At 39.4% G+C, this 26,899-nt stretch overlaps 1 protein-coding gene across 1 annotated transcript in view; it reads right to left on the bottom strand.

Moving 5' to 3' along the window:
- Positions 1 to 3,542: 3,542 nt before the first annotated feature.
- The window catches only part of LOC150074977 (ras-related and estrogen-regulated growth inhibitor), a 47,130-nt gene continuing 23,773 nt past the window's right edge, over positions 3,543 to 26,899 (bottom strand). Inside the window, exons 2-5 of the mRNA XM_090388322.1 lie at positions 17,937 to 17,993; positions 12,465 to 12,538; positions 8,761 to 8,992; positions 3,543 to 3,770 (exon numbers count right to left, since the gene is read on the bottom strand). Coding sequence (XP_090244448.1) covers positions 3,562 to 3,770; positions 8,761 to 8,992; positions 12,465 to 12,538; positions 17,937 to 17,993 — 572 coding nt within the window. The 3' untranslated portion in view covers positions 3,543 to 3,561. The remainder of the gene's footprint in view (positions 3,771 to 8,760; positions 8,993 to 12,464; positions 12,539 to 17,936; positions 17,994 to 26,899) is intronic.

Below are 26,899 nucleotides of genomic sequence, written 5' to 3'. Positions count from 1 at the left end.
GCTTTTTCACTCCGTGGCTGAGGTAGTCGGTCTCGGGCGTAGATAGCGAGGGTTTTTTCGTCCAGCGAACAGGCAAATCAACCAGAAAACTCGCGCAATTTACAGACATAATACATATATGGGTATATGTATGAAATTACGGTGGCCTTAATATAACAATTTGAATTCTTTTTTAGGGGTACCAACAACCCTGCGGCTCTGTATATACACCGATGAGCCAAAACATTGACCAGCGAGTCGTTATGAAAATCGAAGCAACTGCAGGTGAACTACGACGCGTTCGCAAGTCGGAACACGGTATGAAAAACACCTGATACCGAGCTGCGTTAATCAGTGTTACTCTTGTTCTTTAGATGGGAATGGCAGCGGACTTAAATGAGTTTGACAAAGGCCAAATTGTAATGGCCAGACAACTGGGTCAGAGCATATCCGAAAGGGCACGACTGGTGGAATGCTCACGGTCAGCCGTGGTTTGTACCTTTCGAAAGTGGTCCGAGGAGGGGAAACCCACGAACCGCCGGCGAGGTGTTGGATGACCACGGCTCATCGAGGTGAGCGAAGGCATCTCTCGGATGCGATGTGGCAACAGAAGGGAGACTGTGGCGCAACTCGCCCGTAATTGGAATGCTGGTGACGGGAGTAAAGTGTCACAATACACAGTACATCGAACCCTGCTGAAAATGGGGCTGCATAGCCGCAGGCCGCTCAGTGCCAATGCTAACCATGGTTCACCGGCGACAGCGCCTACAATGGGCACACGAGCATCGAAACTGGACCTTGAGTGATTGGAAGAAAGTCGTCTGGTCCGATGAATCACGTTTCCTGTAGCGCCATGTGGACGGCCGCTTACGTGTGCCTCGTTTACCTGGGGAAGTGATGGTGCCTGGATTGGATGCACCGTGGGACGAAAACAAGCCAGTGGCGGCGGTGTCACGCTTTGGGCGATGTTCTGCTGGGATATCCTGGATCCAGTCATCCATGTGCCAGGCACTCTGACATCTACTACCTACCTAAATATTTTTTTTTTTTTTTTTTTTTTAACAACAGGCCCTTGCCACTGAAATTTTCGGAAACTAGGTGGCAGGTTTGGCACGCTTTGCCTCCTCGTGGCAAAGTGTGGGCTATGGTAGGTCCCATTAGGGGCCCAACGGCTAAATGGTCAGAAGATACAACGCACCACGACATTACACTACAGAACAATACCCATATACTTCTTAAATCTCTGGCCTCCACAGAGCACAGTACTATGTTTCACAAACAATGTGGAGATGGCGGAAATCACTGGTGCCGTTAGACCCTAAACATCACCAAGTGTACAAACTACATATCCACTGTATCTATACTCGTTCTCCTCAGTCTTATATATGACCTACCCTCCCCTCTCATACTAAGCAAACAGTTAGTTACATCCTTACAGGGCATAGAAATCCGCTGCAAACTAAATCTCCTGGGAATTATTGATTACCCAAGGTGTGCCTGCTGCTCCCTGGAGTCCTGGCACCATCTTATGTACGACGGCGAGTTGTACGAAGATCTCCGTGGTCTACTTATCACCCAACTTCATTTTATACCTACAAATCAGGATCATTACCTACTGGAGGATGAAATCGCCTACGGAGCCTTTTCTGACTTTGCCCGAAAGATGTTTGCCAGACGCCGGACTCTTCTGCCACTTGCCGATCCTAACCTACTGGATCCGCCTTAGATATAACCTCAACCCCTGGTAAACCTGCCGCAAGGAAATCGCACAACCTGGAAGAACCAGGCTGTATCGGTTTGTTTGCAACAAAGTGCAAACAAACCGATCGCTACGTCATCGTCACCACAAAAAAACAGGACATCAGTCTCAAGAGTGACAACCAAAACTGGACCACACTCACCGAACGGACCCTGTACATTTTAAGTGACAGTTGGACGGGACATGCGTCTCAAGTGCGACCACAGACTCAGACCGTAACTAGGACAAGCTGGAAGATGGGATACCGTTCCCACGAGTGAAGTTTCTTAGACCGGACTGGATTCTCTTAACGGGTACTCCTAAAAAGACTCGTCACAGCTTTGCTGTTCAAGGCCATCTCGGCTCTCAGAACCATGCTCCCTTGCATGGTCCTTTCCTCCTAGTGGGGGAGCTGACGGTCTCTGTTTCCTCCTCCACTGATCCCTCCTTCCCTCTGCTGGAGCACTGGCCTTACGCACTGACACCTTGTGGTTGCCTTCTCTATTGACCCTATATTTCTGTCTGTTCCCCCAGCCTTCAGTCTCCCCCGATGCTCTCTCAAATTTTCATGACTAGCGTTCAAACCACCCCCTAGTAATCGTACCCCACACTCAAAAATTTAATTACCTCGGCTAACCCTATTTCATCTACCCCCTCTTTTTTTAGGTTCTAGCCACTGAAATCTCAGGAAATTAGGTGGCTGGACCTGCCAGAGCAAATAACTATAATACTGGTGTACCTGGTCTGCCTCCACGGGGCAGAGTACAAAATTTATACACCTTTAAACCTTTGGCATTGACAGTGTTCTGTTTCACACTCACAATGTATAGTATGTGAATATGGGGGAAACCCCTGGTGCCTAAACATATTGCTGACAAAGTACATCGTTTTATGGCAACGGTCTTCCCCTCTGGGGGTGCCGTCTTTCATCAGGATAATGCGCCATGCCACACCGCCCGGAATGTTCGAGACTGGTTCGCAGAACATGAGGAAGTCTTCCACGTATTGCCCTGGCCTTCAAATTCCCCAGACATCAATCCCATCGAGCATCTGTGGTTTGTGTTGGAACAGCAACTCCGATGTGCGGCGTCTCAACCACGGACCTTACAGGAGTTAAAGAATCTGCTGGTTACGTGTTGGTACCAGATACCACAAGACACATTTTAGAAGTCTTGTAGCGTCCATGCTTCGCCGGGCACGTGGAGGACCAACATCATATTAGGCAGCTGGTCATAATGTTTTGGCTCATCGGTGTATATACACTGGCGTTCAAAGAAAGTGTATCATATAGGAATTTCACATTTCTAACCCTTTTTGCGATGGTATGTTACATTAATGACCCGCATCACAAATAGAAACTGGATTCTCTTAACGGGTACTCCTAAAAAGACTCGTCACAGCTTTCCTGTTCAAGGCCATCTTGGCTCTCAGAACCATGCTCCTTTGCATGGTCCTTTCCTCCTAGTGGGGGAGCTGACGGTCTCTGTTTCCTCCTCCACTGATCCCTCCTTCCCTCTGGTGGAGCACTGGCCTTACGCATCGACACCTTGGGGTTGTATTCTTATTGTATTCTTACAAGAAAGTTACAATTGTATTCTTACAAGAAAAATGTTTCCATCTTTCTTGTAAGAATACAATTGTAACTGCACGCGTGATAAATATTTTAATAATACAATTGATATTTATACATGGATGATGTATTAACAAGGCACCCAAGAAGTGAAAAAAAAAAAAATTGGAGAGTGGTATATGTATATTAAGACTTTATTAAATTTATTCATGTACACATATATGTAACTTGGAAAGGAATTAACATTAAGGCACATTGATACGTATTGACTCATTCAGGTTTCTTTTAATCTAGTCTTATTGGATTCTGGTTTCGCTGCATTTTTAGTCCCCAGCATTCTATCTAGCAGAGACTGTTTCGACCGTCGTCTGTACGTGTGCACCTCTCTGCATAGCTCGAAGAATGCGTCTGTCACTTGGGTCACATGCTCTGATGCAGAGAGTTCGATGAATGATCCTTCCACATCTCTTGCTAGCTTTCTTCCTGCAGAGGAAATTTTTATTAAAATTCTCATTACTTTAAGCATTAATGTAACTGTACAGATTAAGATGTGTATTCCGTTTCTAAAACCAAGTGAAGGGTTTTTGTTTTTTGCTTCGGAATATGAATTTAAATATGTATTAACGTATTAAATAATTCAAGCTTGGTAAATAGTGATGATCGGTTGTGGGAGAGGGCTGGCGCATCAACCATTTTGGTTATATTTAAGCAGTTCATTGGTGCTCTAGTTTTAATGATCGTTTCCGTATATCATGTCTGTACAAGTGCATGTTTAGAGACCGATTTGCAATGTGAGCTGGCTTAAAAACTTGTGAGGTGTTCAGGATTGTGGCTTTCTGGAGTTCGATGTAAATGTTCTCTCGGAGGTCCATTGCAGCTGTGTTCTTATGGAGGCCCTTTGGCACCACGACTGTGGTTGGCACGGTGATCGGGATGGTCGTTACTTTTACCATATGTCATATTTTTTGACTTCCTATCTTAGGTCTGTGTACATCTTGATCTGTTCTTCGTAGGTCTTTTGGAGTTGAGGACCCTATGTCGATCAGTTAGGTAGCCCTTTCCACCTTGTCGATGAGGGTTACATCTGATCTGTCTTATCCCTTATTATGGCACAGTCCCAGTATAGTTTGTGAGTAGGGGTCTAGTACAGCCTGGGGTTCATACTTGTAATATGGTTCACTTTCTTTGATCAACTAGTATATTTGCGCTAGCTTCTGATATATTATCCTGGCGACATGGTCGTGTCTGTGAATGTACTCCGTTTGGGTGATCACCTTGCCTTCTGCAGTGGTATGCTGGATTGTTTCTGAGGCCAGGTGGCATTGTCGACACGTCATCTGTCACTTTGGGGTCCTTGTTGATGTATTTACTGTAATTTCTGGTGCTGATTACGTGGTTTTGTATGGTGAGCATGACTTCAGTCTCGGGGAAGAGCTTCCCGTTATCGAGCCATGCGTTGGAAGACATCTTACCCATATAGTCTCATTGTAGTGTCTGCTGTGGAGTGCCTTCTCCCATCTTTCTGTCTTTGTTTCTTCTGCCTCAGTGAGTGGGGTCTCCTTGTTTAGATTGATTGTTGTGTGCCACTTGTCTATCTTTCTTATGGCTTGGTATATTGGCGCTATGTTTTCCTAGAGGCAATCCGTCAGGTACTTAATCGTGTTCTCTTGTTCAGTGAGGTCAGCGAATCCCCTCGTCCCCTCGCTCCTTTTTTTCGCGCCATGATCAGCCTCTCGATGGCCGAATTCGAGTGGTGTTGGCGCCACTCGAATTCAATATTGAGCTGGAAGATTTCATAATCCTCCAGCTCAGTGTTGGAGGATAACGTAGAAGTAGAAGTGGCACATGATGCGAGAAAGCAAGCTTATTTAGTATGAGCTAAAAAAAAAAAAAACCCACTACATGGTTCTCTCATCCATACCCCTCAACAATTTATTCAAACCATCCCCTTCCATAACAACATTTGGAAGCTTGTTCTGACAATAAACCACCCGCTGGCTGAAGGCAAACGTCCGCACATCTATTCTGCAACTTAAATTTATGCTCACTTACACGTGTGTAGTCTGAGAAAGATCAAGGATGCCGTTCACATTCAGTTTATTCAATCCATTCGAGGGTTTAAATACCTCAATCAGATTTCACAGGTGCCTGGTCTTGAGACTCTGTAGTTTGCAGAACTGAAGCCTTTCTAGGTAGGAGCATCCTTTTGTTTCCTTCAGCAATCTGGTTGTCCTTCTCTGCACACCCATTCCAGCAGTTCTACATCCTTCTTAATGTGAAGCCTCCAGGCCTGCATACAATACTTACGACGTAGCCTAACCTTGGCCTTGTACAAAGGGATAATCACCTCCTTATCGCTGTTTGCAAAGTTTCTGTATTCCATTGACAAAACCCTATGAGCTATTCTGGCAGCATGCCTGCACTGCCCAGAGAATTTCGTATCTGATTGCAAAGTTACCCCCATGTCTTTCATTTTCCATTACCCTGAATACCACACAGTTGATGTTACTCTGGGATTACTGCTACCCATATGTAGTACTTTGCATTTGTCAATGTTAAAAACACCCGCCATTTCTCAGCCCATTATTGACCCCATTTTCCTAGGTCTTGTTGCAGTAGCTCGCCCTGATTAATGTTGTTAATCATTCTGCCATCCTTTGTATCATCTGCAAACTTTGACATTAAGTATGATATACCTTCATTAATAACAATAGAAAACAACAATGAGCTCAGAAATGAACCCTGGGGGACTCCACAAATAACATTAGTCCGTGTAGAGCAGTGTCCATTTATTACCGCTCTGTCGTCTCCTACTCAACATCCCTTTATCCATTGTAGCAACTTACCCTTAATGCTATACCGCTCCAATTTGAACAGCAGTCTTCGAGGTGCAACAGTATCAAAAGCCTTTCTGGAATCCAAGTATACGATATCAAAATTATTTTTCACACCCATTTGGTTGGTCACTGGATCGTAACTGTCACATTGGTTAGACAAGAATCCCCCTTAAGAAATTCGTGCTGTGACTGCAGTATAATTGCATTTCTTATGGCCCTGTATTACTTCTTTAACCAGCGAGTTCATTTATTTTTCCTAAACAGAAATGTTAATGTACTATAACTGAAAAAAAAAAAAAAAAAAAAAATTGTTGACAAGAAAGTTGTGCTTAATAAATTATAGCGATGTAAAAATTGTGGATGGTTAATAAAATTTGTATTTTATTATTGTTATTAATTTATATTTTCAGAAAAGGTTTGCCTTCATCCCTTTTATGCAGCTGAAAGGGTGTACAAAAAGGCAAGGTAAGAATTATTTATAATTTGCAAATATTTACACGGAATGATTACAATATTTTGGTTTGGTACTGATTTTGTTTCTTGCTTTTAGACTGAATAAAGATTTGATTGAGGTTGGTTGTTATGGGTTCTAGGTGCATAGAAGGACGAACAATAATCAGAGAGCCGACCGGGCCAGCCGGGTAGGTAAAGTGCCTGCCTGGGAACCCAAAGGTCGCGGGTTCGAATCCCGCCTCGGGCTTGAATCAGAGTAAATGCAACAACTTTGGGAGGTGCATTATGGCCACAGAAGCCGATGCGCCAACAACTAACAAAAAAAAAATATATAATTCATAGGTTCCGTTACTATGGTTACACAGCTGTTTGTAAGCCAAAGCTTGTTGTTTGTTTTCCAAGCAAAGAATGGAATGAGTGGACATTACAGCAGTGGCAGAACGTGACGTGCGATGATGAATCACGTTACCCCCACTAGATTGACACCTACCCAAAGAACAGTTTCACTCTGACTGTATTATGCCAACAGTGTAGTTTGGTGGTGGTACTGTGATGGTATCAGGGCCGGCCCCAAAATTTGTGGAGCCCTGTTCAAGAATTACTTGCGGGGCCCTGTGAAAAAATAAATACGGGGTATTTTTGTAATAGCAATTTTATTTTTTCAAATTTTACCGCTCTTGGAGTGACGATAATGTGGGTAACTAGACATTAAGACAGTGGAAGGCTTGTTGATAGAAATGCGGAAAAGACTTGAATAATATTATTATTTAGACCATTCAGCGCGGGGCCTTGTTCGACAGAACCGGTTGAACATGCTTGTGGCTGGCGCTGGATGGTATGGATTTGTTTTATGTGCTTTGGACTTTATCCACTAATTTTCGGCGATCTAACCATGTATGCAGCATCTAACATTTATTTTCAATTCTGCCTCACCTGCAATGTGGAAATTCTTTGAAGTGGAGTCTTATTTGGAAGAGCATGATAGTGCTGCATATCACAAAGTTTGGTCGCTAAAACGGTGGTTTGTGCCTGTGGAGAATAATGAAAAATCTGCTATTTCCAGTCCAGAGGATGGATCTGACTAACCATATGCATCTTTCAGATGTTCTTGTAAAATAACTGAGCATAACTAGCTGCAACCTTACAGAAGGAAAGCTCATAGTAAAACTAAAACCAAACTGGTTGAAAGCTCTCCAGAGATTTTTATTAAAAAAGATCAGGGGTGATCATGTTAAAAACTATTTTTTCTATCCAAATGGTTTTAGTGTCTCGATGTATTTTGGAAGCATATGTAGGTGGGTGGGTGCACGTGCACGCAACCGTGTTGTTTCATTGATGTTACTTAAATTTCCTGTTTTTCTATTTTGTTTGTATTTTAGCCATTGCTCTCTAGTAACTTGCATTTAATGACAATTTTCCTAAGGTAAGGAATATTGGAACACAGGGTAAGGCAATTCAGTGAATTCAACAACTTCTATTAGATTATATGAAGGTCATTATGAGTATGTACTGTGTATATTGTCGGCTATAAGGGGCAATATTAATGTATCGTCGGTTTTATAATGTTGAACGTAGATAATCTTCATTTATAAAGGGAGAAATATAAAAAAATAGGAATCTTTTTGCTAAAGTGAGTGCTTTACATTGCATTAGTGTTATTTTTCTCCTATGTGCTGTTATAAATGGGACTAGTACTAAAGATCTGGAGTTTTACTTATGTTTTGTATTTTTGGTTAGTTAATGTTAATTTCTGTTTTACAGATAGATTAAATAGGCTATACATCATCATTGTATATAACTAATTATATGGTTAAACTTCAAAAAGAGCCTTTACCCATGGATCTTTTCGACAGCAAATGATGGCCGGTGCTCCTTGCTTTGCACTGATTGCACAAAGTGGGAAAATTCGTTTCCTTGTTTAAAACCAATGCCAAAGGAGGGAGAACTCATTTCCCCGGTTTAGCCCCCCCTTTACCACTGGTTTTAAATCGGGAAACAAAATTATGCAAAAGAATAGATCGTCCAATCACCGCGAAGCAGTAGAAGGAGCTAAGCTTATCCATTGCTCCTTGTCGCAAAGATCCATGGTAAACGCCTCTTTCTGAAGATTTACCATTATATGAATTCAGCATATTTTCTTAATATTTAATTTTCTGCAATGTAAAGGAGAATGTTTTTATTACCTTCTTCTATGGGTACTTGACGCAAATGAACTAAATCTCCTTTATTCCCTATAATAATAATCGGAGAAGGGCCATTTCCTTCAGTACCGCCTGGTGACTCCGGTCGAAAATTTAAGATAACCCGTTTTATTTCTTTGATATAATTGAAGCTCTTTCTATCTATGATTGAATATACCAGCATGAATCCATCAGCCCATTGAAGAATCTCTTCACGTGGAATTTCGCTCTCGTTCTTGAAGAGGGAAAAAAATATAAGTAAGTAAATAAAATATAAATTAAAAATGTTAGAAACAGAGGACACTATATTGTTGTCTTGTCGGGAAATTCTGGTGGTTGACACTTGAAAACGACACCAGAATTGTGCGATATATGACAATATAATGATATATATATTTTGTGTAATATGATATTGACTTATTTCCTTATACTGCTATGCATTATTACTATTATTTTTTTTTCCCCTTTTCTTTCTTCTTTCTCACTTCTTTCATCTCCACAGTACTTATTTACTTAATTCTCTTATCAAGGCCGTGCAAATGGGGAGGGCATCGAATGCGCCGCATCAGGGTCCTCGATCTAGGGGGCTCAATCGAGGGAGCCATCAAAGTCTCCTCATAAATAAACGAAGCCCCTTAACTCATTTTGTATCCGGGCCCCCAAGTACCTTTGCACGGCCCTATCTCTTATCTCTACAACTTTATTTACTTATGTATTATACTGCTATGGTCGTTAGGTCTTTTCTGACTATTAATTGCCTTTGTCCATAATTAATTCCTTTTTCATATTCTTTCCTCTCCCGTTTGCTTACTTATTGCCGAAACGGCAATAAGTAAGCAAAGCCTCTGTTTCTGACATGAATATACGCAGCACGCGGTACACGAGAAGAGTGGGTAAAGTAAGTTGGATTTAAATCATAAGGCGTACGTATATTTCATGGCTGACCCGACAGAGGCTGGAAGTAAAGAATAAAAAGAAAGAAATAGGATAACTTACTGGGGTCGTGTAGGTCATGGCGATTTGTACTCAGTGGAGTAATAAAAGGTTTCAAATGAATGTGAGCTAAAGTATATGGTTTAAGCTGGCGACCCCTAGTATAAGAAATCGGAAAAATTAAATAAATTAAATTAAGCTAGGTACCCGTGCGTCGAAAGTTGGAGATCTAGGAAAATAAATTAAATCAATTACGTTACGAATGTAAAATGGGTAGAGGATAAACACGTGAAGGAATGCATCCCAGGATAGAAAGGAATAACCAGCTAGCAAAGTAGCGGTAAATAGTCGCTAAACTCTGTATAGGCGAGAAAAGTGTTTTAAAGCAGAAAAGGAGCATCTCGGATATTGCGTTCGATAAACTAATGGCTCACGAGAAACAAAAATATACGGGGTAGGAAAGCACAAAGAGTACAGAAGAAGACAAAAAGATGGTGCCAGGGCAGTTCGGGTTTTCTGTACCCGTTCCTGTTGTAGAACCTTGAACATAGTTCTGTGAGCATCCTTCAAGTGTTTTAAGTATGGCATATGAAGGTAATAATAAATAAAATTAATAACTTTAATAATAAAAAATAAGTAAATAAATACTCCTATGGATAACTAATCGGGGGGTGGGTACAAGTTTTCTACGTTTGTAAGACTCCAAAGACGCTGGGATTATTGACTATACATATGTACAAGCCTAGCAGCTATGGAATATCAGTTAGCCACGATATTATTGATATCAATCGTGCAGTTAATCAACTTTTTATATTTTATAATACCGAGCGCTTTTTCGGTGTGGTAATATAAATAGGCTGCTGGAAACTGATTGCTTAGAAGCTTATTGTACAGATTTCTGATATTGTTAACTATCAATTTTTCGCTATTGCATATAGTGACTATTCTGATGATTTGAGATAAGATGATGTTAGTATGTACTTTTTTTCGAAATATTCGAATGCCAATGCGTGAAGCTGAATACATCAAAGTTAAAGGCATCGTGCTTATTGTATATGTTATTTTGTAGTAGATATTATATATCTATTGCAAACTTACACACACAGTTGTGAAAAAGAAATAGCATGCAAGGTCTCAGCAATGTTGTAGTAATTGTAAAATGTATGTATCCATAATGTAATGTGAAAAAAGTTTTATATATCAAATTAGTAATGCGGATTTGGATTGCATCACGGAAATATTCCTCTTGAGAGAATGTAAATGCAAAATACATATTCATTTTGTCAGCAACCTGAACAGGATCATCAACGATTACGAGAAGTTTCTGCCGTAGCTAATTAACTTAATCCCTTTTGTGACTTGATTGCAGACTAGTTTACATCTCCTCTAGGCATCTGTATAATTTATATGCATCCCACTGTAACAAATCTCAACAGTTCGTCTGACATCCATTTATGTCTATGCCTTAATCTCTACAGCGGTGGAAAAAATAATGGAAATACCTGCGATAAGATTTACAGGTGTGCACTAATATGGTGTTGGGCCATACTTTGCTTTTAAAATTGTTTTGTCTTCTACGTAGAAGAGATTCAAATAAATCTTGAACTGTCCTAAGAGGAATATTAGACTGAAGAATTGAATATTGTATTTCTTCGTGGAGGAACGTTTTGAGCACTTCGAGTGATGAATGCGCAGGAAATCTGATTCTCACTCTCCTCTCCAAGTATGCCTACAGTGGCTAAATAACCTTTAAGTCTGGTGATTATGCAGGCCATGGGAGATGTTTAGCCTCAGTTTCATGCTCCTCAAACCAAGCCATGATACATCTCGCTATGCTTATTGAGGCATTATCATTTTGAAAAAGGCATCTCTTGTATGAAATAACTTTTGCACCATGGAACGAATCTGATCAGTCAGAATATCAAGGTAATCAGTGGCAGTAATTCTCCCGTTCGGGATGATGATATGACCTATAGAATACAAAGATATTGCTGCCTAAACCATCGTTTATTCTCCTTCATATTTATTGGTTGTCACAAGACAGTCAGGAGGAAGTGCTTCCTTTGGCAGTCACCAAACGTAAACTCTCCCTGATGTTGAATAAAGTGCGAATGATGATTTTTCTGCAACATATGACGTTTACAATCATCAAGTGTCCAGTTTTTGTGCTCCTTACGTCACTATATTCTCTTTCTGGTATTACCATCAAGTGGCTTGGCAATAGGAGTTCTGCCATAAATTTTAGCTTTAGAAATTCTCTCCGAACTTAAAGCTGAACTGTTTTGCAAGAAACTGGATTTCTGAGACTCGCATTAAGTTCTGTAGTTATTCAAAAATAACTACAGAACTTAATATTGGTTGTTATTGTACTACCACGGATAAGCAGGGAAGCCCTGCTTATCCGTGGTAGTACAATAACAACCAACTCGTTGTGAAGGCGTTCCCGATTTGAGATGTAACAAAAAACGATGCCATTTCATCTACTTCGGTGATTTAGTACGAACTAAAATGATGCTTTGCACTAACTTGTTAGTGAAAAGCATCATTTTAGTTCGTACTAAATAGTTAGCACTTACTAGCTTTGCACTAACTAACTGGTTAGTGCAAAGCTAGTAAGTTTAAACCCTTTTTAGTGATTTGTTATTTGTTAATAACATTGTTGATAGCATCGTAATTATTATTCAAAATGTTTAAATAAAATGTATTTAAAGAAATAAAAGGAATTTAAAAAGAATGATGATGACTTATTCCTTGAGATAGAGGTCAGTTCTTACTCTTGAGCAAGTGTCTAATATTTCAAACATTACGGATTCACCATCTACTGTAGCTTCATTCTTGTATCTGGTCTCTGAAAAGTACGAATTCCTGTTGTTAGTAAAAGATAATTTATTACCACAATACACATTAGTTAATATATATATATACTTGAATTATTTTCTTCATATAAGACAGATGATTATATAATAATACATTAATAATACCAATACATGCTGTTTAGGTCTGTTTCCTGCTTCTTTCCCATACTTTACGGAAATGGGGGAGGGAGAAACCTTTGGTGCAGTCAGACAACTAACACACGAACCCTCATACTATTTGATTTACTAATCCTCCCTAGTATGCAATTATAGTTCCAATCAGCACGGTAACATATGACAGATTCAAGCGCTTTAAATTACTAAAATTTGCGAGACAATTGTTATAAGTATAACAAAAGAGAATTGTAAAAATATATAGATTTTTGTAGTTTTATCTTAATTGCATATCAGGGCATCGCATAAAATCTGTGTGACTTGAAATTTTAATATATCGTTACCTTAATATAAACCTTGTGAGATTTATCTGACAAAGTGTATCTATTAAACTAAGTAAACGCTGTTTCCTTAGATTTTAGCCATCAACTTACCAAAGTAAAATGACAAAGAATGGGGGAGATTATTTGAAATCACTGTTTACTGAATTAAATCGTGGAATAAAGTACACAAATTGATTGGAAGAAATTTAAGAAGTGAAAAGCTCCGGAAAGTCGGTAGGACGATATGTCCCCTTATTGTTCTAAAGCTGTGGCAAGCCGAAATGGGGAAGGATAAAGTAGTCAGAATAATTCAGTGAGAATGGAAGTATGGAAATACGACCGTATGGGCACGGTCATATGGTCGTAATAATTGCAAAACCTGAAGTACAGAAGGAGAAATTCAGCTGTTGGTGCTCCACTGTTGAGGGGAAATCTGCACGGACTCTAGGGGAAGAGCACAGTGTTTCGATAACTACTCAACTCGGAAAGGGCTGAGTTACTATTGTGTGTCCGCTATGGAAACCCGTAGGCAAACACGTTCCTGACCGAAACCAGCGAAGCATCCTACGCCGTGTAAAATGAACTATAAACTCGCGTGCGCAAATGTAAGAGATTTATCTCCAAATAAATCTGGAGATAAATTGACCATCTTTCTTCCATCAGGATATTTGGCAGCTTCTTTATTGTGTAAAGAACTGCTAAGGCTAACTGCCCGTTCCCACATATCCCAAACATTCTCAACTGGATTCAGATCGGGAGAATTAGGTGGCTAGGATAGACGTTGGAAACCTTGGGAATGTTCCTCGAACTATTCTGATCTACTCTTTGCACGGTTGAGAGTTGTGTTGTCGCCTTGAAAGAATCTGTCACAATTCGGATAAAAATGAAGCACTGCAGAGTTGAAGCTGATCCAATACTACAGAAATATATTCATTGGAGCTAACAGACCTAACTGTATGAGTGGACTTACTCCGTGCTAACAGAGCATACCATAATACAACCTCTTACTCTTCGGTTATCGATACGAGACATCTGGATTCATGAGATTCACGCCACACTTTTTCACCGCAACATTGGCGCAAAAAAGTGTAAATAAAGATTCCTCAGACCAAATGATCTTTTTCCACTCTTCCAGTACAGTCTTGGCGTTGTTGGGTTACTACAGTCGAAGCTTTCGTATAGATGCAGGACTACCAAATCCCAGATTTTTTTATTCCCACTTGCAGAGTTAGATTGTAAGTGGAATTTACTTTTCCTAAATTGTATTTTTTCCGTCAATTTCTGCACATTGGATTTTCTACTCTGATGCACACTTCGATTTAAATTCTGGTTCTTGGAGTACGGACTTTCTGCCGCATTTCTTCCTTTTAGAGCTGCATGTTCCACCAGCCGGCTGTCCCGTCGTTTAGTAAAAATATCATTTTTGCCCCGTTTTTAAAAAAAAAACTTTAAAAAACGCTTAAATATTGGTGAAAACATTACCTATAATTGTGATTATATCGTAGGGTGGCTGCCATTGTGGGTAGTAGCCACCATTCGGGTAATCACAGGTAGAGGAGCGTTGATCGAATTCCCTAGAATTCCATCTGCCGGTGGTTACCACTACGACTAAAATAGACCAACAATTTTTGTCATAGGCCTTTAACATCAGTTCAGCAATGTGTTGCGTGTCAGTAGTTGATCTGTAGTCGGCATTTGTTCTGTGTGCTTGTTGGTTATTGCATATACACACTTGAAAAGGTTTTATTTTATAAGTTTAAAAGTTTTAAGCCTCAAAATTTAAAATGTCAAAACAGAGAAATTGCGCATTTAACGAAGACCTTCAAAGAGAATTCAAATTTATTAAACTGGACAATTGGTATAGCAATAAAACAAAAATGGTTTGTCAACATTGTAATGTTCATTTTTCTGTTGCTCTTTGGAGGTAGGAGTGACATCTACGAAACATAAGGATGTTAATTTTGAATTCGGTTCAAAGCATCAGCTCGTTCATCGTAAGACGTGATGATGAAAAAGTGATAAAATCGCAGCACACGAAGCTTTTGTGTATCACAATCAGTTTTCGTACAAATGACTGCTTGTTAAAATTGATAAAGATTTATCAACCAAAATTTTCTTCCGCACGTACAAAGTTAGAAGCAATAATTACTAACATTTTATCACCATATGTACTGATACTGGATGAAGTAATAATGGATTTGAATGAAACTAAAAGCATTACAAGTTTAGACACGTCAAACAAAAAAAGACATGAAACTGTTTCCGATTGTTGTTCAAAGTTTAAAATTATAGATTTTACTTCTTTGCCTGGTGAACTACAAAGAAATCCGAACTACAAAGTTGAAGAAAATAATAGATAAATTCTCCTTACAAATCAAAATCGTTGCTCTGTGTGCCGATAATTCAAACACAAATTTTGGAGCTTGTAAAAGAGTTGGTAAAAATAATGTATGGAGAAAAATTGAAAATCAGTTGGTTATTGGTTGTGGTGCACATATTATTCGCAATTTTATCCAGTGTGCTATTGACTGTCTACCAATCGATGTTGATTGTTTCGCAGTTAAAATATACAAATAGTTTTTTATATACACAGTCAGAGTCGAAGAACTTAAACTTTTGTGAATTTGTAGGAGACAATTATGCAAAATTATTGGAACATGGAAATACAAGATTTTTGTCCATAGGCCCATCAATTAACAGAATTTTAAGCATGTGTGATGGACTTCGTTCATATTTTCATTTCTCAAGAGAAATGTCCTGTTATGTTGAAAAAAAATTATTTGAAGATTCTTGTGTGAAATTATGGTTGTCATTCGCAAGAGATCTAGTTTCACCATTCTGGCTTACTTACAGAAGCCAGAAAAAACTAACTTTTTATAACAACAGATATTAAAAATAAATTAAATGTTAATAGACTGAGGTGAAATTAGTGAGGTCAAGTTTTTTGAAGTAGTTAAGAACTTTTACGAAACCAGCTTAGAATATGTAAACAAGTAGAAATGCAGCTTGGGAAATACTGAAAAATTTAAATGGGTATTACTGAGAAAGGTACCTGAATGGAAAGAAATACAGGACAGTTTCAACGAGGAGATATTACACGAACAAGGGCTGACGAAACTCGCATATTTGATCAGTAGGCATTTGTAAAAAGCAATAGTTATCAGGCAGTTGGACGCATGGAATGAAGAAAACATTTCTGTATCTGATAGATGGGTTCGAATATTTTGTGAAATTCGTGAAAAGTCTAGCTTTCCAGGATTTTAGTAATGTTGTGGAATTTGTTCTTTGCCTTTGCCTATCTGCAAGTACAGCTTCCGTGGAGGGAATATTTTCCATAATGAATAGCATGTGGTCGAAGGAGAAATCCAGATTGTTGAAACCTTGATAGCCATGTTAATTATAAAGCAAAATTGTAATATGGAGTGTGTGATAAGTTTTATGACAAGATCTTAAAAGACCAAACTTTGTTACGCAAAATACCCTCATTCGAAAAATGTTCTTCGTATGAACTTTATGCTGAGGAAGGAAACTTTGAATTCGGTTCAAAGCTTCAGCTCGTTCATCATCCCGTTTTCATCGTTCCCCGTCCTGTTTTGGCCTCAAGGAATTATGGTCAGCTTACTTTTAGGCCCATCAGCAACATAGGCCATATTATACCATATATAATACTCTGTAAAGTGCGTGTGGTATGTGATCGATTTGCCTGTTTTCTGGACGAAAAAAATTGATTTTCCCTGGAGAAAAACCATGTTATCCTCGCCTGAAACCAACTAACAGCCACATTGGAAAGGCTCATTAAAATATTCCTCACATCATCGACGGGATTCTTAACGCACGGCATGAAAACTTGTTTTTTTCATGCCGTACGTTTAATTATCTGTTGACACCAATTTGGCGTCAAGTCATTGGGACAAGTCATTAGCATCATTCAAGTCAAGTCTGGGACAAGTCATCAGCTGTAATAATGATAAATGGCTGGAAGTCAGGAGAAGAATAAATTTTGGATGGATAGCATTCAGGAAATATAGTCACATACTGAAGATCAATATCCCAGTTTGTCTGAAACGTAAAATAATGAACCAATGTATACTCCCCACCATGACTTATGGAAGTGAAACTTGGGCACTCACGAAAAGAATGGAAGAGAAGCTGAGAACTACACAGCGAAGAATGGAACGAATTATATTGGGAATCAGACTGTTAGATAAGAAGAGAAACACATGGATTAGGCAGCAAACTCAAGTAAAGGACATTCTTATCAAAACTAAAGAACTAAAATGGTCTTGGTCATAGCTCGAAGACATGATGACAGATGGACTAAGAAAATAACAGAATGGTACCCAAGAGGAGCTAGAAGAAAACCTGGAAGACAACGACGGAGATGGACAGATGAAATTCATGAGTTTGTGGGTAGTAAGTGGATGGTCATTGCACAAAACAGAAGAAACTGGAAAGTTGCTGGAGAGGCCTTCATCCTACAGTGGATTGAAAATGGCTGATGATGATGACCCCAATTTTAAAAGGTTTATAAATTTTTGACCAGAATGTAGAAATGCGCGCAAAGCGTTAAAATTGCTCAACGATACAAAAATGCTCGAAGCAGCAAAGGCGAAATGTTCAGGACGCGCAATCGCACTCTGAATATTTTCAAGATTTATTTCCAGTTTTGTCGTTGACAGCAAGTATATCACATTTAGATGAATTTAGAATATCACAATCTTTATGGCAACTAAATGAATACGATGTAGATAATTGTAGGTAAAGTCGAAACTGTCTTGTAACGGACAAAGGCTCGCATCAGAATTAGATAATTAATTATGTACACACGATATAACTATAAATTAAATTAAAAATGTAATATTCATCATGATAGCATTTTACTTTATTTTACTTCTGACTCCAGTAATGGGCATTCATAGTTTTATGAATTAACTGCAATGTTCATTGTGCTTACCTGTTTGATGATCGTACTCTCCAATGTAGCGTTTGGTCAAAAATCGAACTGCTAGTGCTGCAATAAAAAAAAAATAATAATAATAAGTACTTGTACAATAGAATACAAATTTGGCGATTACGTGTCGTATCATTAGTGAAATATTTTAAACTAAAACGTGTTCTGTTGGCTGAATGCAGTGTAATAATGAATATTGTATCTCATTGATCTGATTACTGAAGGAATAGAGCACATACTACAGTGATGAATGTGTAGGTATATCCTTCTTCTCTTTAATGGGTTAACCTAATACACACACACACATACAAAATCAACAACTCTCATGCAAAGTAATGACATCTTTAGCGATAATCGTGATTTTGTGTGTGTGTGTGTGTGTGTGTGTGTGTGTGTGTGTGTGTGTGTGTGTGTGTGTGTGTGTGTGTGTGTGTGTGTTAGGTTAACCCTTATTAGTAAAATAATAAGAGGAGTTTACCTCAATATAGTATGTAGAACACTTCCGTATGATACCCTCCAGAAATTAAAACGAAAAAATCGACAACTTACCGGTACATTAGAGTAAAATATAAATAATTAAATAATCAATTTAACACAATTCGAATAAATATAAAACAAAAATCAAATTAACGCAATTAAAAGAATCTAACGAAAATTAAAAGAAAACGAAAAGAATCTAACGAAAATATTCAAAACGATTTTCCTTCCGTGTTTAGGAAGGAAAATCGTTTTGAATATTTTCGTTAGATTCTTTTAATTGCGTTAATTTGATTTTTAATTGTTTTAAATTGATTTGAATTGTGTTAAATTAATTTATTTATATTTTACTCTAATGTACCGGTAAGTTGTCGATTTTTTTCGTTTTTTCCGTTTTAATTTCTGGAGGGTATCATACGGAAGTGTTCTACACACCATATTGAGGTAAACTCCTCTTATTATTTTACTAATATTATTATCAACGTAGAACATATTGAGTAGTACAGCTCTGATTCATACTATATAGTTAGGTTAACCCATAAAGCACGTAAAAAGGATAAACGTTAGTTGCACGACTTTCGATTATGTGTAGGCTTACAAAAGTGCGCAGTGCGAGATCATTAGTACTTCAGAAATGCGATATCTTTTGTGAAAAGCAGTGTTGAAATCTGAGTTATTCCAACTTAAAAATTGAATATAGTGCCCCATAACACTAACACTGTATACCTCAGTGCTTATAGCTATTTTATTGATATTTCTATTTATTATTATTATTATTAATGTACTCTTCTTTATTTGTTCAAGTGAGCTGCGGTTGAAGAAAGTTCTTTTACAATTAAGGAGCGGTTAATAATGAGTGCGTGGATACATGAATGCCAAGTCATTAGAAAAACCATGGCTGCTTTGTTCTGCGATGTCATAAGGTTGTTTCGGTAAGAATCATTTATAGAATCGCATATCTCCCAGGTAAAGGACGCATCAAACAGGCAGCACAAAGATTTCCCTTTAGCGGGAAACTACGAACATGAGAAGCAGTGAAGACAGCGTAGTATCTGTCAGGCGGACGACGAAAAATCGATACACAACGCTCATCAGAAGTGAATCTGGTGTTCAAGATGAGACTTCGAATAGAGTCAAAAGTGCAGTGTGGATAATGGTATGCACTTTAATTGAATAGCACTATCTTCTTCTTTGGAGAAGTTTTTTTTTTTAAATCTAGAGTAGTGCACTACCAGCGCAACTTGTGACGATAGGCTTCATTATGCGAGACTGATGTATTTAGTAGAAAACCCACATTGCAATGTACAAAATAAAGCTTGGCCCTATAATAATGTTCTGCAACCTTCGTAGCATAAGGCTTCAACCCTAAACTTCAATTGAGTCCACGAACAGGTTAAGTAATGCACCACTGCGTTACTTCCAGGCGTGTTCATTCATATAATAACGTGCCTCGGAAACCCTTTTATTATTATATTCTTTCTCCCTGATTGGGGGTTCCACCTCGCGATTGGGGGGTATTGCTACCAAGTACACAGGGTGGTTGATGTTATGTCTGGTGTTACTGTTGGTCGAGGAACTCTCGAACTTTCCCACAGTGTTCAGGATTGCCAACTTTCTGCAGTTCCTTGTAGGTATTCTCTGGGAGACCTATTGCTGCTAGGATGTTATGTAGGGTCTTTGGCACCATACTTGTGGTTGAAACGATGATTGGGATGGTCGTTACTTGTTGCATATGCCACATCTCTTTGATCTCCTGCCTGTCTTAGGTTCGTGTACTTCCTGATTTTTTCCTCATGTGTTTTCTGGCCATTGCTAGTGTTTGGCACCGCAATGTCAATCAGACAGGTAGCCTTTTCCTATTATTATTCAGTTTATTAAATTTGCTTTCCCCCCTGTGCAGCTGGTTGGCTAGAAGGGTGTACATAGAATTTTAAAAACATTTAGATTTATAAAAAAACATAATTAAATAAAGTTGGTATAGTTTAAGTGTGTGCATATATATATTAACATGAGGGAGATAACTTGGGTTTGAATTTATACACAGGAAAATTAAGTATGCAAAATGAAATCAGTTGCACTCTGTTAAAAAGACAGCAAAAGTCTTCAAGTACAGGAGTTCCTAAATGTATGCGCCCATAGATAGCTTGTGATGGAATGGTAGATGGAATTTTAGGATTAACTATAGGCAAAGGCTCTGATGCAAGTCTTCCAGGATATTCTTCCTGTATTTCTTGTCATCCAATAGTTTGTTGGGGCTAATTTGCAGCTGGTTGAAATGTCCAATAATATTTGCTGGGAACGTGTCTCTAAGGCAGACGAGGGTTGGCCGATGCAGACGAAAGAGATATTTTATAACGTAGATTATGTCGCTCTCTGTCTATGCTGAAATGATTTCTTGGACGTTGGGGGAATCTATACTATAAGTCAATAGTTTGGCAACAGTGATGAAGTTCTTTTCCAGAATTTTGATATTCCATGGTGTCATATTCATCTAGTAGAGATCTAGAGATGGTGAATGGATTACCATGGATCCTGTTCAACCACCTCAAAACCCAATATTCAATTGCCAGGAACTCCTTTGCAATACTTGATGGGGCGAGGACCATAGTTTAGAGCCCTATAAAGTGATGGGAGAGGTACCTTTCAATGTATTTGCAAATCAGGGAGGTATTCTGACAACCAGCAAGCTCCTGGCGGATCGCCCAGAAGGCTGAAAATGTTTTCTTTGTATATACTTTGCTTCTACAGGGATGGGTTACACTTAAATAGAAAGGGTGCAAGAATATTTGCTGATGCTATCGAGGCAGTGTTAGGTGGGTCGGAAAACTGCTAGCTTGGGGGGAGACAAAGACCAATAGATTGACAGTAGCCACTGGCAGAGGTGAAAGAGATTCTTGCACTGTTTCTATTAGAATGAGCAGAAGCCTGAAAAACAAGATGCATGGTATTTCAGAGACTGCTGGGAGCCATTGCGGTACAAGTAAACTCATGGGATGTGTTACGGTAGCTAAGAATAGAAACAGGTGCATGTATACTTGCGTGTACACCAATGCTAGGAGTTTAGTAAATAAATTTGATGAATTTCAGGTATTGCTCAAAACATCAAAGGCAGATATTGTTGGGATATCAGAGACGTGGTGTCACACAGATATAAGTAATGCAGAACTGGAATTTGGGTAGTACAACGTCTACAGAAAGGATAGGAAGGGAGGAGGGGTTATGCTATTAGTAGAGAAACACATAAAATCCAAGGAAGTGAAGCCAGTCAATATCGCCGGACAGTGCAGTGTTGAGTCAGTTTGGTGTGACATAAGCATTGGGAGATCAAAATTGAGAGTAGGAGTGTGCTATAGGCCTAATGACTCTGATGAGTATAATAAGGAACTGTACAGGGAAATAGAGTGGGCCAGTAAATCAGAGTCTTATAATGGGAGAGTTTAATTTCCCAGATATTGACTGGAATTTGGGGGCTGGTCACTCACACACTAGCAGGGCTTTTGTGGATTTATTGGATGATTGTTTTCTACATCAGCATGTTTGTAAGGCAACAAGAGGGAGTAATATTCTTGATTTGATTATCAGCAGTGATTCTTCATGCATTCAGAATCTGCAGATAAATGAACCACTAGGTGGCAGTGATCACAGTGTACTGAAGTGGGATTTACTCAAAGAGGTAACTACAATTAGGGGTAAAGGGAAGGGTTATTGCTTCCGTAAAGGCGACTACGATAGACTGAGACAGTGTTTAAAGTCTATACAGTAGGACCAACTGATGATGTTACCAACAGCAAATTCAAAATGGGAAGCATTCAAAGAATTAATCTTGAAAGCTACCAGGCTTTACATACCAATTAAGAAATATTGTTCAAGGTTTAGGCCAAAATGGATGTCAGATGAACTAATGAGACATGTGGCAGAGAAGAAGAATGCATGGGATACTTACAAATTAACACGTGACACAGAAGCCTATGATAGATACAAGTTCATATGCAACCAAGTTACAAAGGAGGTTAGGCAGGCGAAGGCAGATTACGAGAAATCCTTGGCAAGGGATGCAAAGAAAAACAGCAAAGAGTTCTTTACTTAAGTAAACTCTAGAAGGAAGGGGATGAATCAGATTGGTCCACTTGATATTGATGGGTCAACTGTTGATGATCCTGCTCAGGTAGCTAACAAACTAAATGAATATTTTGCATCGACATTCACACATGAGCAGTTATTCAGCGAGGGGAATGCCAGAGGTGTATTCAACTCTAGCAGTAAGCTACAGAATCTTGAAATAACTGGGAGTAAAGTGGAGGAGAAACTGTTGCAGATAAACACAAGAAAGGCACCAGGGGTGGATGGGATCTATCCAGTTATATTAAAGGAGGCAGCAAAGGAAGTAAGCAAACCCTTAGCCATAATTATGAGAGCTTCCTTGGACTCAGGGGAGGTACCCATAGACTGGAAATGTGCAAATGTGACCCCAATTCACAAAGGAGGATCAAAGGCTGACACAAGTAATTATAGACCTGTGAGCTTAACGTCTGTTCCAGGAAAATTAATGGAGGCACTGGTTAAAGAAGCACTGCAGGATCATTTAGACAAGACTTCAGTTATAGCTCGGACACAGCATGGTTTTGTTAAGGGGAAGTCTTGCCTGACCAATTTGATTGGATACTATGATGCAGTCACAAAAGAACTGGATGCAGGGAATAACTTTGATATTATATACTTGGATCTTAGAAAGGCTTTTGATACTGTTGCACATGGAAGACTGCTACACAAATTGGAGCAGTGTGACATTGGAGGCAAATTGCTGCTATGGATAAAGGGGTGGTTGAGGGGGAGAAGACAGAGAGTGGTAATCAATGGACACTGCTCATCGTGGACCAATGTTATTAGTGGAGTGTTGGGTCCATTATTGTTTTCTGTATTTATAAATGATATTGATGATGGTATATCAAGCTTAGTGTCCAAGTTTGCAGACGATACAAAGGTTGGCAGGGTTGTCAAGGACACTACTGACACTATGCTGCTGCAACAGGATCTGGAAAGGTTGAGCAGATGGGCTGAGAGGTGGCAAATGAAGTTTAACATTGACAAATGTAAAGTACTACACATGGGAAACAGCAACCCCAGAGCAACGTATCAACTCTGTGTTACTACAATAACAGTGGTAGAGAATGAAAGGGACTTGGGCAGATATAAAATTCTCTGAGCAGTGCAGACGGGCAGCAAGAGTAGCTCATGGAGTATTGTCAATGATATACAGGAATTTTTCCAGCAGGGATAAGGAGGTGATTATTCCATTGTATAAGGCGATGGTCAGGCCACACCTAGAGTACTGTATACAGGTCTGGAGGCCTCATTTCAAGAAGGATGTAGAGCTGCTGGAACGAGTACAGAGAAGGGCAACAAGATTAGTGAATGGAACAAAGGGGTGCTCTTACGAAGAAAGGCTTAAGTTTTGCAAATTACAGTGTCTGGAGACTAGGCACCAGCGAGGTGATCTGATAGAGGTGTATAAAGCCTTGAATGGTTTGAGCATGCTCAATGCTGATGGGATTCTTCCTCTAGCTCAGAATAATCACCTGAGAGGGCATAAATTCAAATTGAGGAAAGACAGATGTAGGATAGACGTGAGGAAATTTGCCTTTAGCCAGCGGGTGGTTGGTTGGTGGAACAGACTTCCATCCCTTGTAGTGGAGGTTGATAGCCTAAATAAGTTTAAGGCTCAGCTGGACAGGTATTTTGAACGAACAGAGGGGTGAAGTGGAAGCCGTTTTTTTTTTTTTTTTTTTGGCTGATGCTGCATAAGCTTGCTTTCTTGCATCAAATGCCTCTACTAATGCTCTACTAATATATGAAATTGTCCTGGAAAGTAAGGGTTTCATCCCAAGTGAGACCAAGATCCGTGTGGGATTGATACCTTGGTGACTTTATTGCCATCTATTACAGATTGTATATCATTTTTTATCCGCTTCTTGATGATAGATATTTGGGAGGGCTTTTTTGAATTAGTTGGAGCCCAGCCATATGTAAGTAGTCAAAGCCGACCGGGCTAGCCGAGTGGGTAAAGTACCTGCCCGGCAACCCAAAGGTTGCGGGTTCGATTCCCGCCTCGGGCTTGGATCAAAGTACTGCAAAAACCTTGGGAGGTGCACTATGGCCACAGAAGCCGATGCGCCAACAACTACCAAATCAAAAAAAAAAAAAAAAAAAAAAAAGTAAGTAGTCAACAAGTTGTTTAATTTGTGCAGCAGTATGGTGACTTATTTCTTGAGCGCTTTTATTGTCATCAGAGACTATGAAGAGCTTCAAGTCGTCAGCATAAGAGCTGAAGTTTGTAAACTTCGCCAGAAATTTACAAACTGAAAATGGTTCTAAGATGAGAGCAAAGAGAGTGGTAGACAAGACCCGGCCTTCTGGTACTCCTCTTCTTAGTGTTGCCATAGTTTTTTTTAAGTTGGACAATAAATGGATATTGGCTAGTGTCGGCACGTGTTCGAACTGTTTTGAAAGAGAGCGGGAATTATGTAAGCCAATTCAGAAGAACAGTGCCCATCGAAGTATCTATTGAAAAGGCATGCAGCAGAAACAGAACGTCTATGACAGAGAGTGGAGAGACTGTTAGAGACGAGTCATTAATTAACCTAACTGCTCTCTTCTGAATGGAATCTAGAAGCCTGAGAGAGGTTTTGGGACACCGCCCCATATGTGGGAACAATATTCCATGGCAGGGCGGATTTGTGATTTATACAGAGTGAGCAGCTGTTTGGAAGAAAAGGAACGCCGAGAGCGAAAGAGAAAACCAAGTTTTTTAGGTTCAGAGGAAGCAATATTTCTAATGTGCTTTTGGCCAATAGACTAGAAGTCAGGGTAATCCCCAAAAGAGATATCATTTTGCCTAGAAATCGGAGTGTCACCAAAGATAAGCATAGGAGCAGAAGAATCCTTTTTGCGAGACATAAGACAGGACTGAGTTTTAGGATTAAAATCAACTAAGTTGTCTTTGCTCCACTGGAGAATTACCTGAAGATCGGCATTTAAGGAATTGGTAGCAGATTTTCGAGAAGTTGAAGCTGATTGAGCAGGGCAAGATTTCTCAAAATGGAAAGTGGAATGCAATGTGCTATCATCGGCAAAACTATGGATAGGATTTCCAGTAAATGGAGAAGGTCATTAACATCCAAGAGGAAAAGAATTGAGTGAAAGAACTGAACCTTGGGGGACACCGGCATTAGTGGAGAAGTTAGAAGACAGAGAGCCATCTACCATCCCCCTCAGTGAGCGATCAGAGAGAAAACTGGATAACCAATTACAAAAAACAGTTGGCAAACCATAAGATGGAAGCTTGTTTAGAAGACCTTTATGCCAAACACGATCAAAAGCCTTTGAGATGTCAAGAGCAACTACTTGTGTTTCACTGAACCTTTCCATTTAATTTGTCCATAAATGGGTAACATAAGAAAGAATGTCACCAGTGGATCGACACTGACGTCCATACTGGCGATAGGTGATCAGACGGAAGGTTTATAGGTAGTTTAAGAGTTGGCTGTTAATTGATTTCTCCATTACTTTAGAAAGAGTAGAAGTAATTGCAATGGGACGATAATTGGATGGGAGGGATTTGTCCACGCCAATTTCCAAGCAGAAGGAAAAACACCTTTAGAAAAAGAAAGTGAAAAAAGGCGGCAAAGGACAGGAGTAAGTTCGGGAGCACAGGGTTTAAGAAAAAGTGGATAAATACCATCAGGAACTGGAGCTTTCTTAGCATCAAGATGCCTCAAAATCCTTCCGACATTTTTTTTTTTTTTTTTTGACTGGAGGCATTGAATGGAGCGCGTTGGGAATGGTGGGAGGTGTTTTACCAAGATCATTAATAAATGAGTTGGAAGAAAAATGGGATGCTAGCAGGTCAGATTTATCCTTAGCTGAAGTGACAATAGAACCATCTGCTTTTGACAGATGTGGGCAAACGTTTCGGCCAATAGCTTTGGCAAGAGGCCAGAATGCACGGCTACCATTAGGGCAAGAAGCAGGTTTTCTACTTTTAGCCTGTACAAAATCAAGTTTGGACTGATTAATAACTGCTTTACAATTGTTGCGAGCTCTGGTGTAGGCAGAAAAGGAATCTGAAGAATTGGAAACAAGCCAATTACGATATGCAACATTCTTCTCTTGAACAGCCTTAGCACATTTATTGGGAAACCAAGATTTACATAAAGGACGAGATTTTAAGGTGGAGTGTGGAATAAAAAGAATTCCATTCCAACAAGCATAATTTCACTGACACTATCTGAGCACACGTTGACATCAGAAGTTTTGTAACAGTAATCCGACCAAGGAAAAGAAGAAACGAAATCTCACAGGTCATCCCATTTTGCATTCTTGTAATGCCAAACAACACGAGGCTGGGCATAGTCATGAGATAAAGGCTCCAATTGTTGAAGAGACAATCACCAAGTTGTGATCTGAGGTGCCTAAAGGCCCGCTCGCTTCGA

Source organism: Mastigoproctus giganteus, chromosome 14 (genome assembly GCF_048544385.1).
Source record: "Mastigoproctus giganteus isolate SK-2022 chromosome 14, ASM4854438v1, whole genome shotgun sequence".
NCBI classification, from domain to species: domain Eukaryota; kingdom Metazoa; phylum Arthropoda; class Arachnida; order Uropygi; family Thelyphonidae; genus Mastigoproctus; species Mastigoproctus giganteus.
The sequence above is the reverse complement of the archived record's forward strand: the minus strand, read 5'-3'. Positions and strand labels throughout refer to the sequence as shown.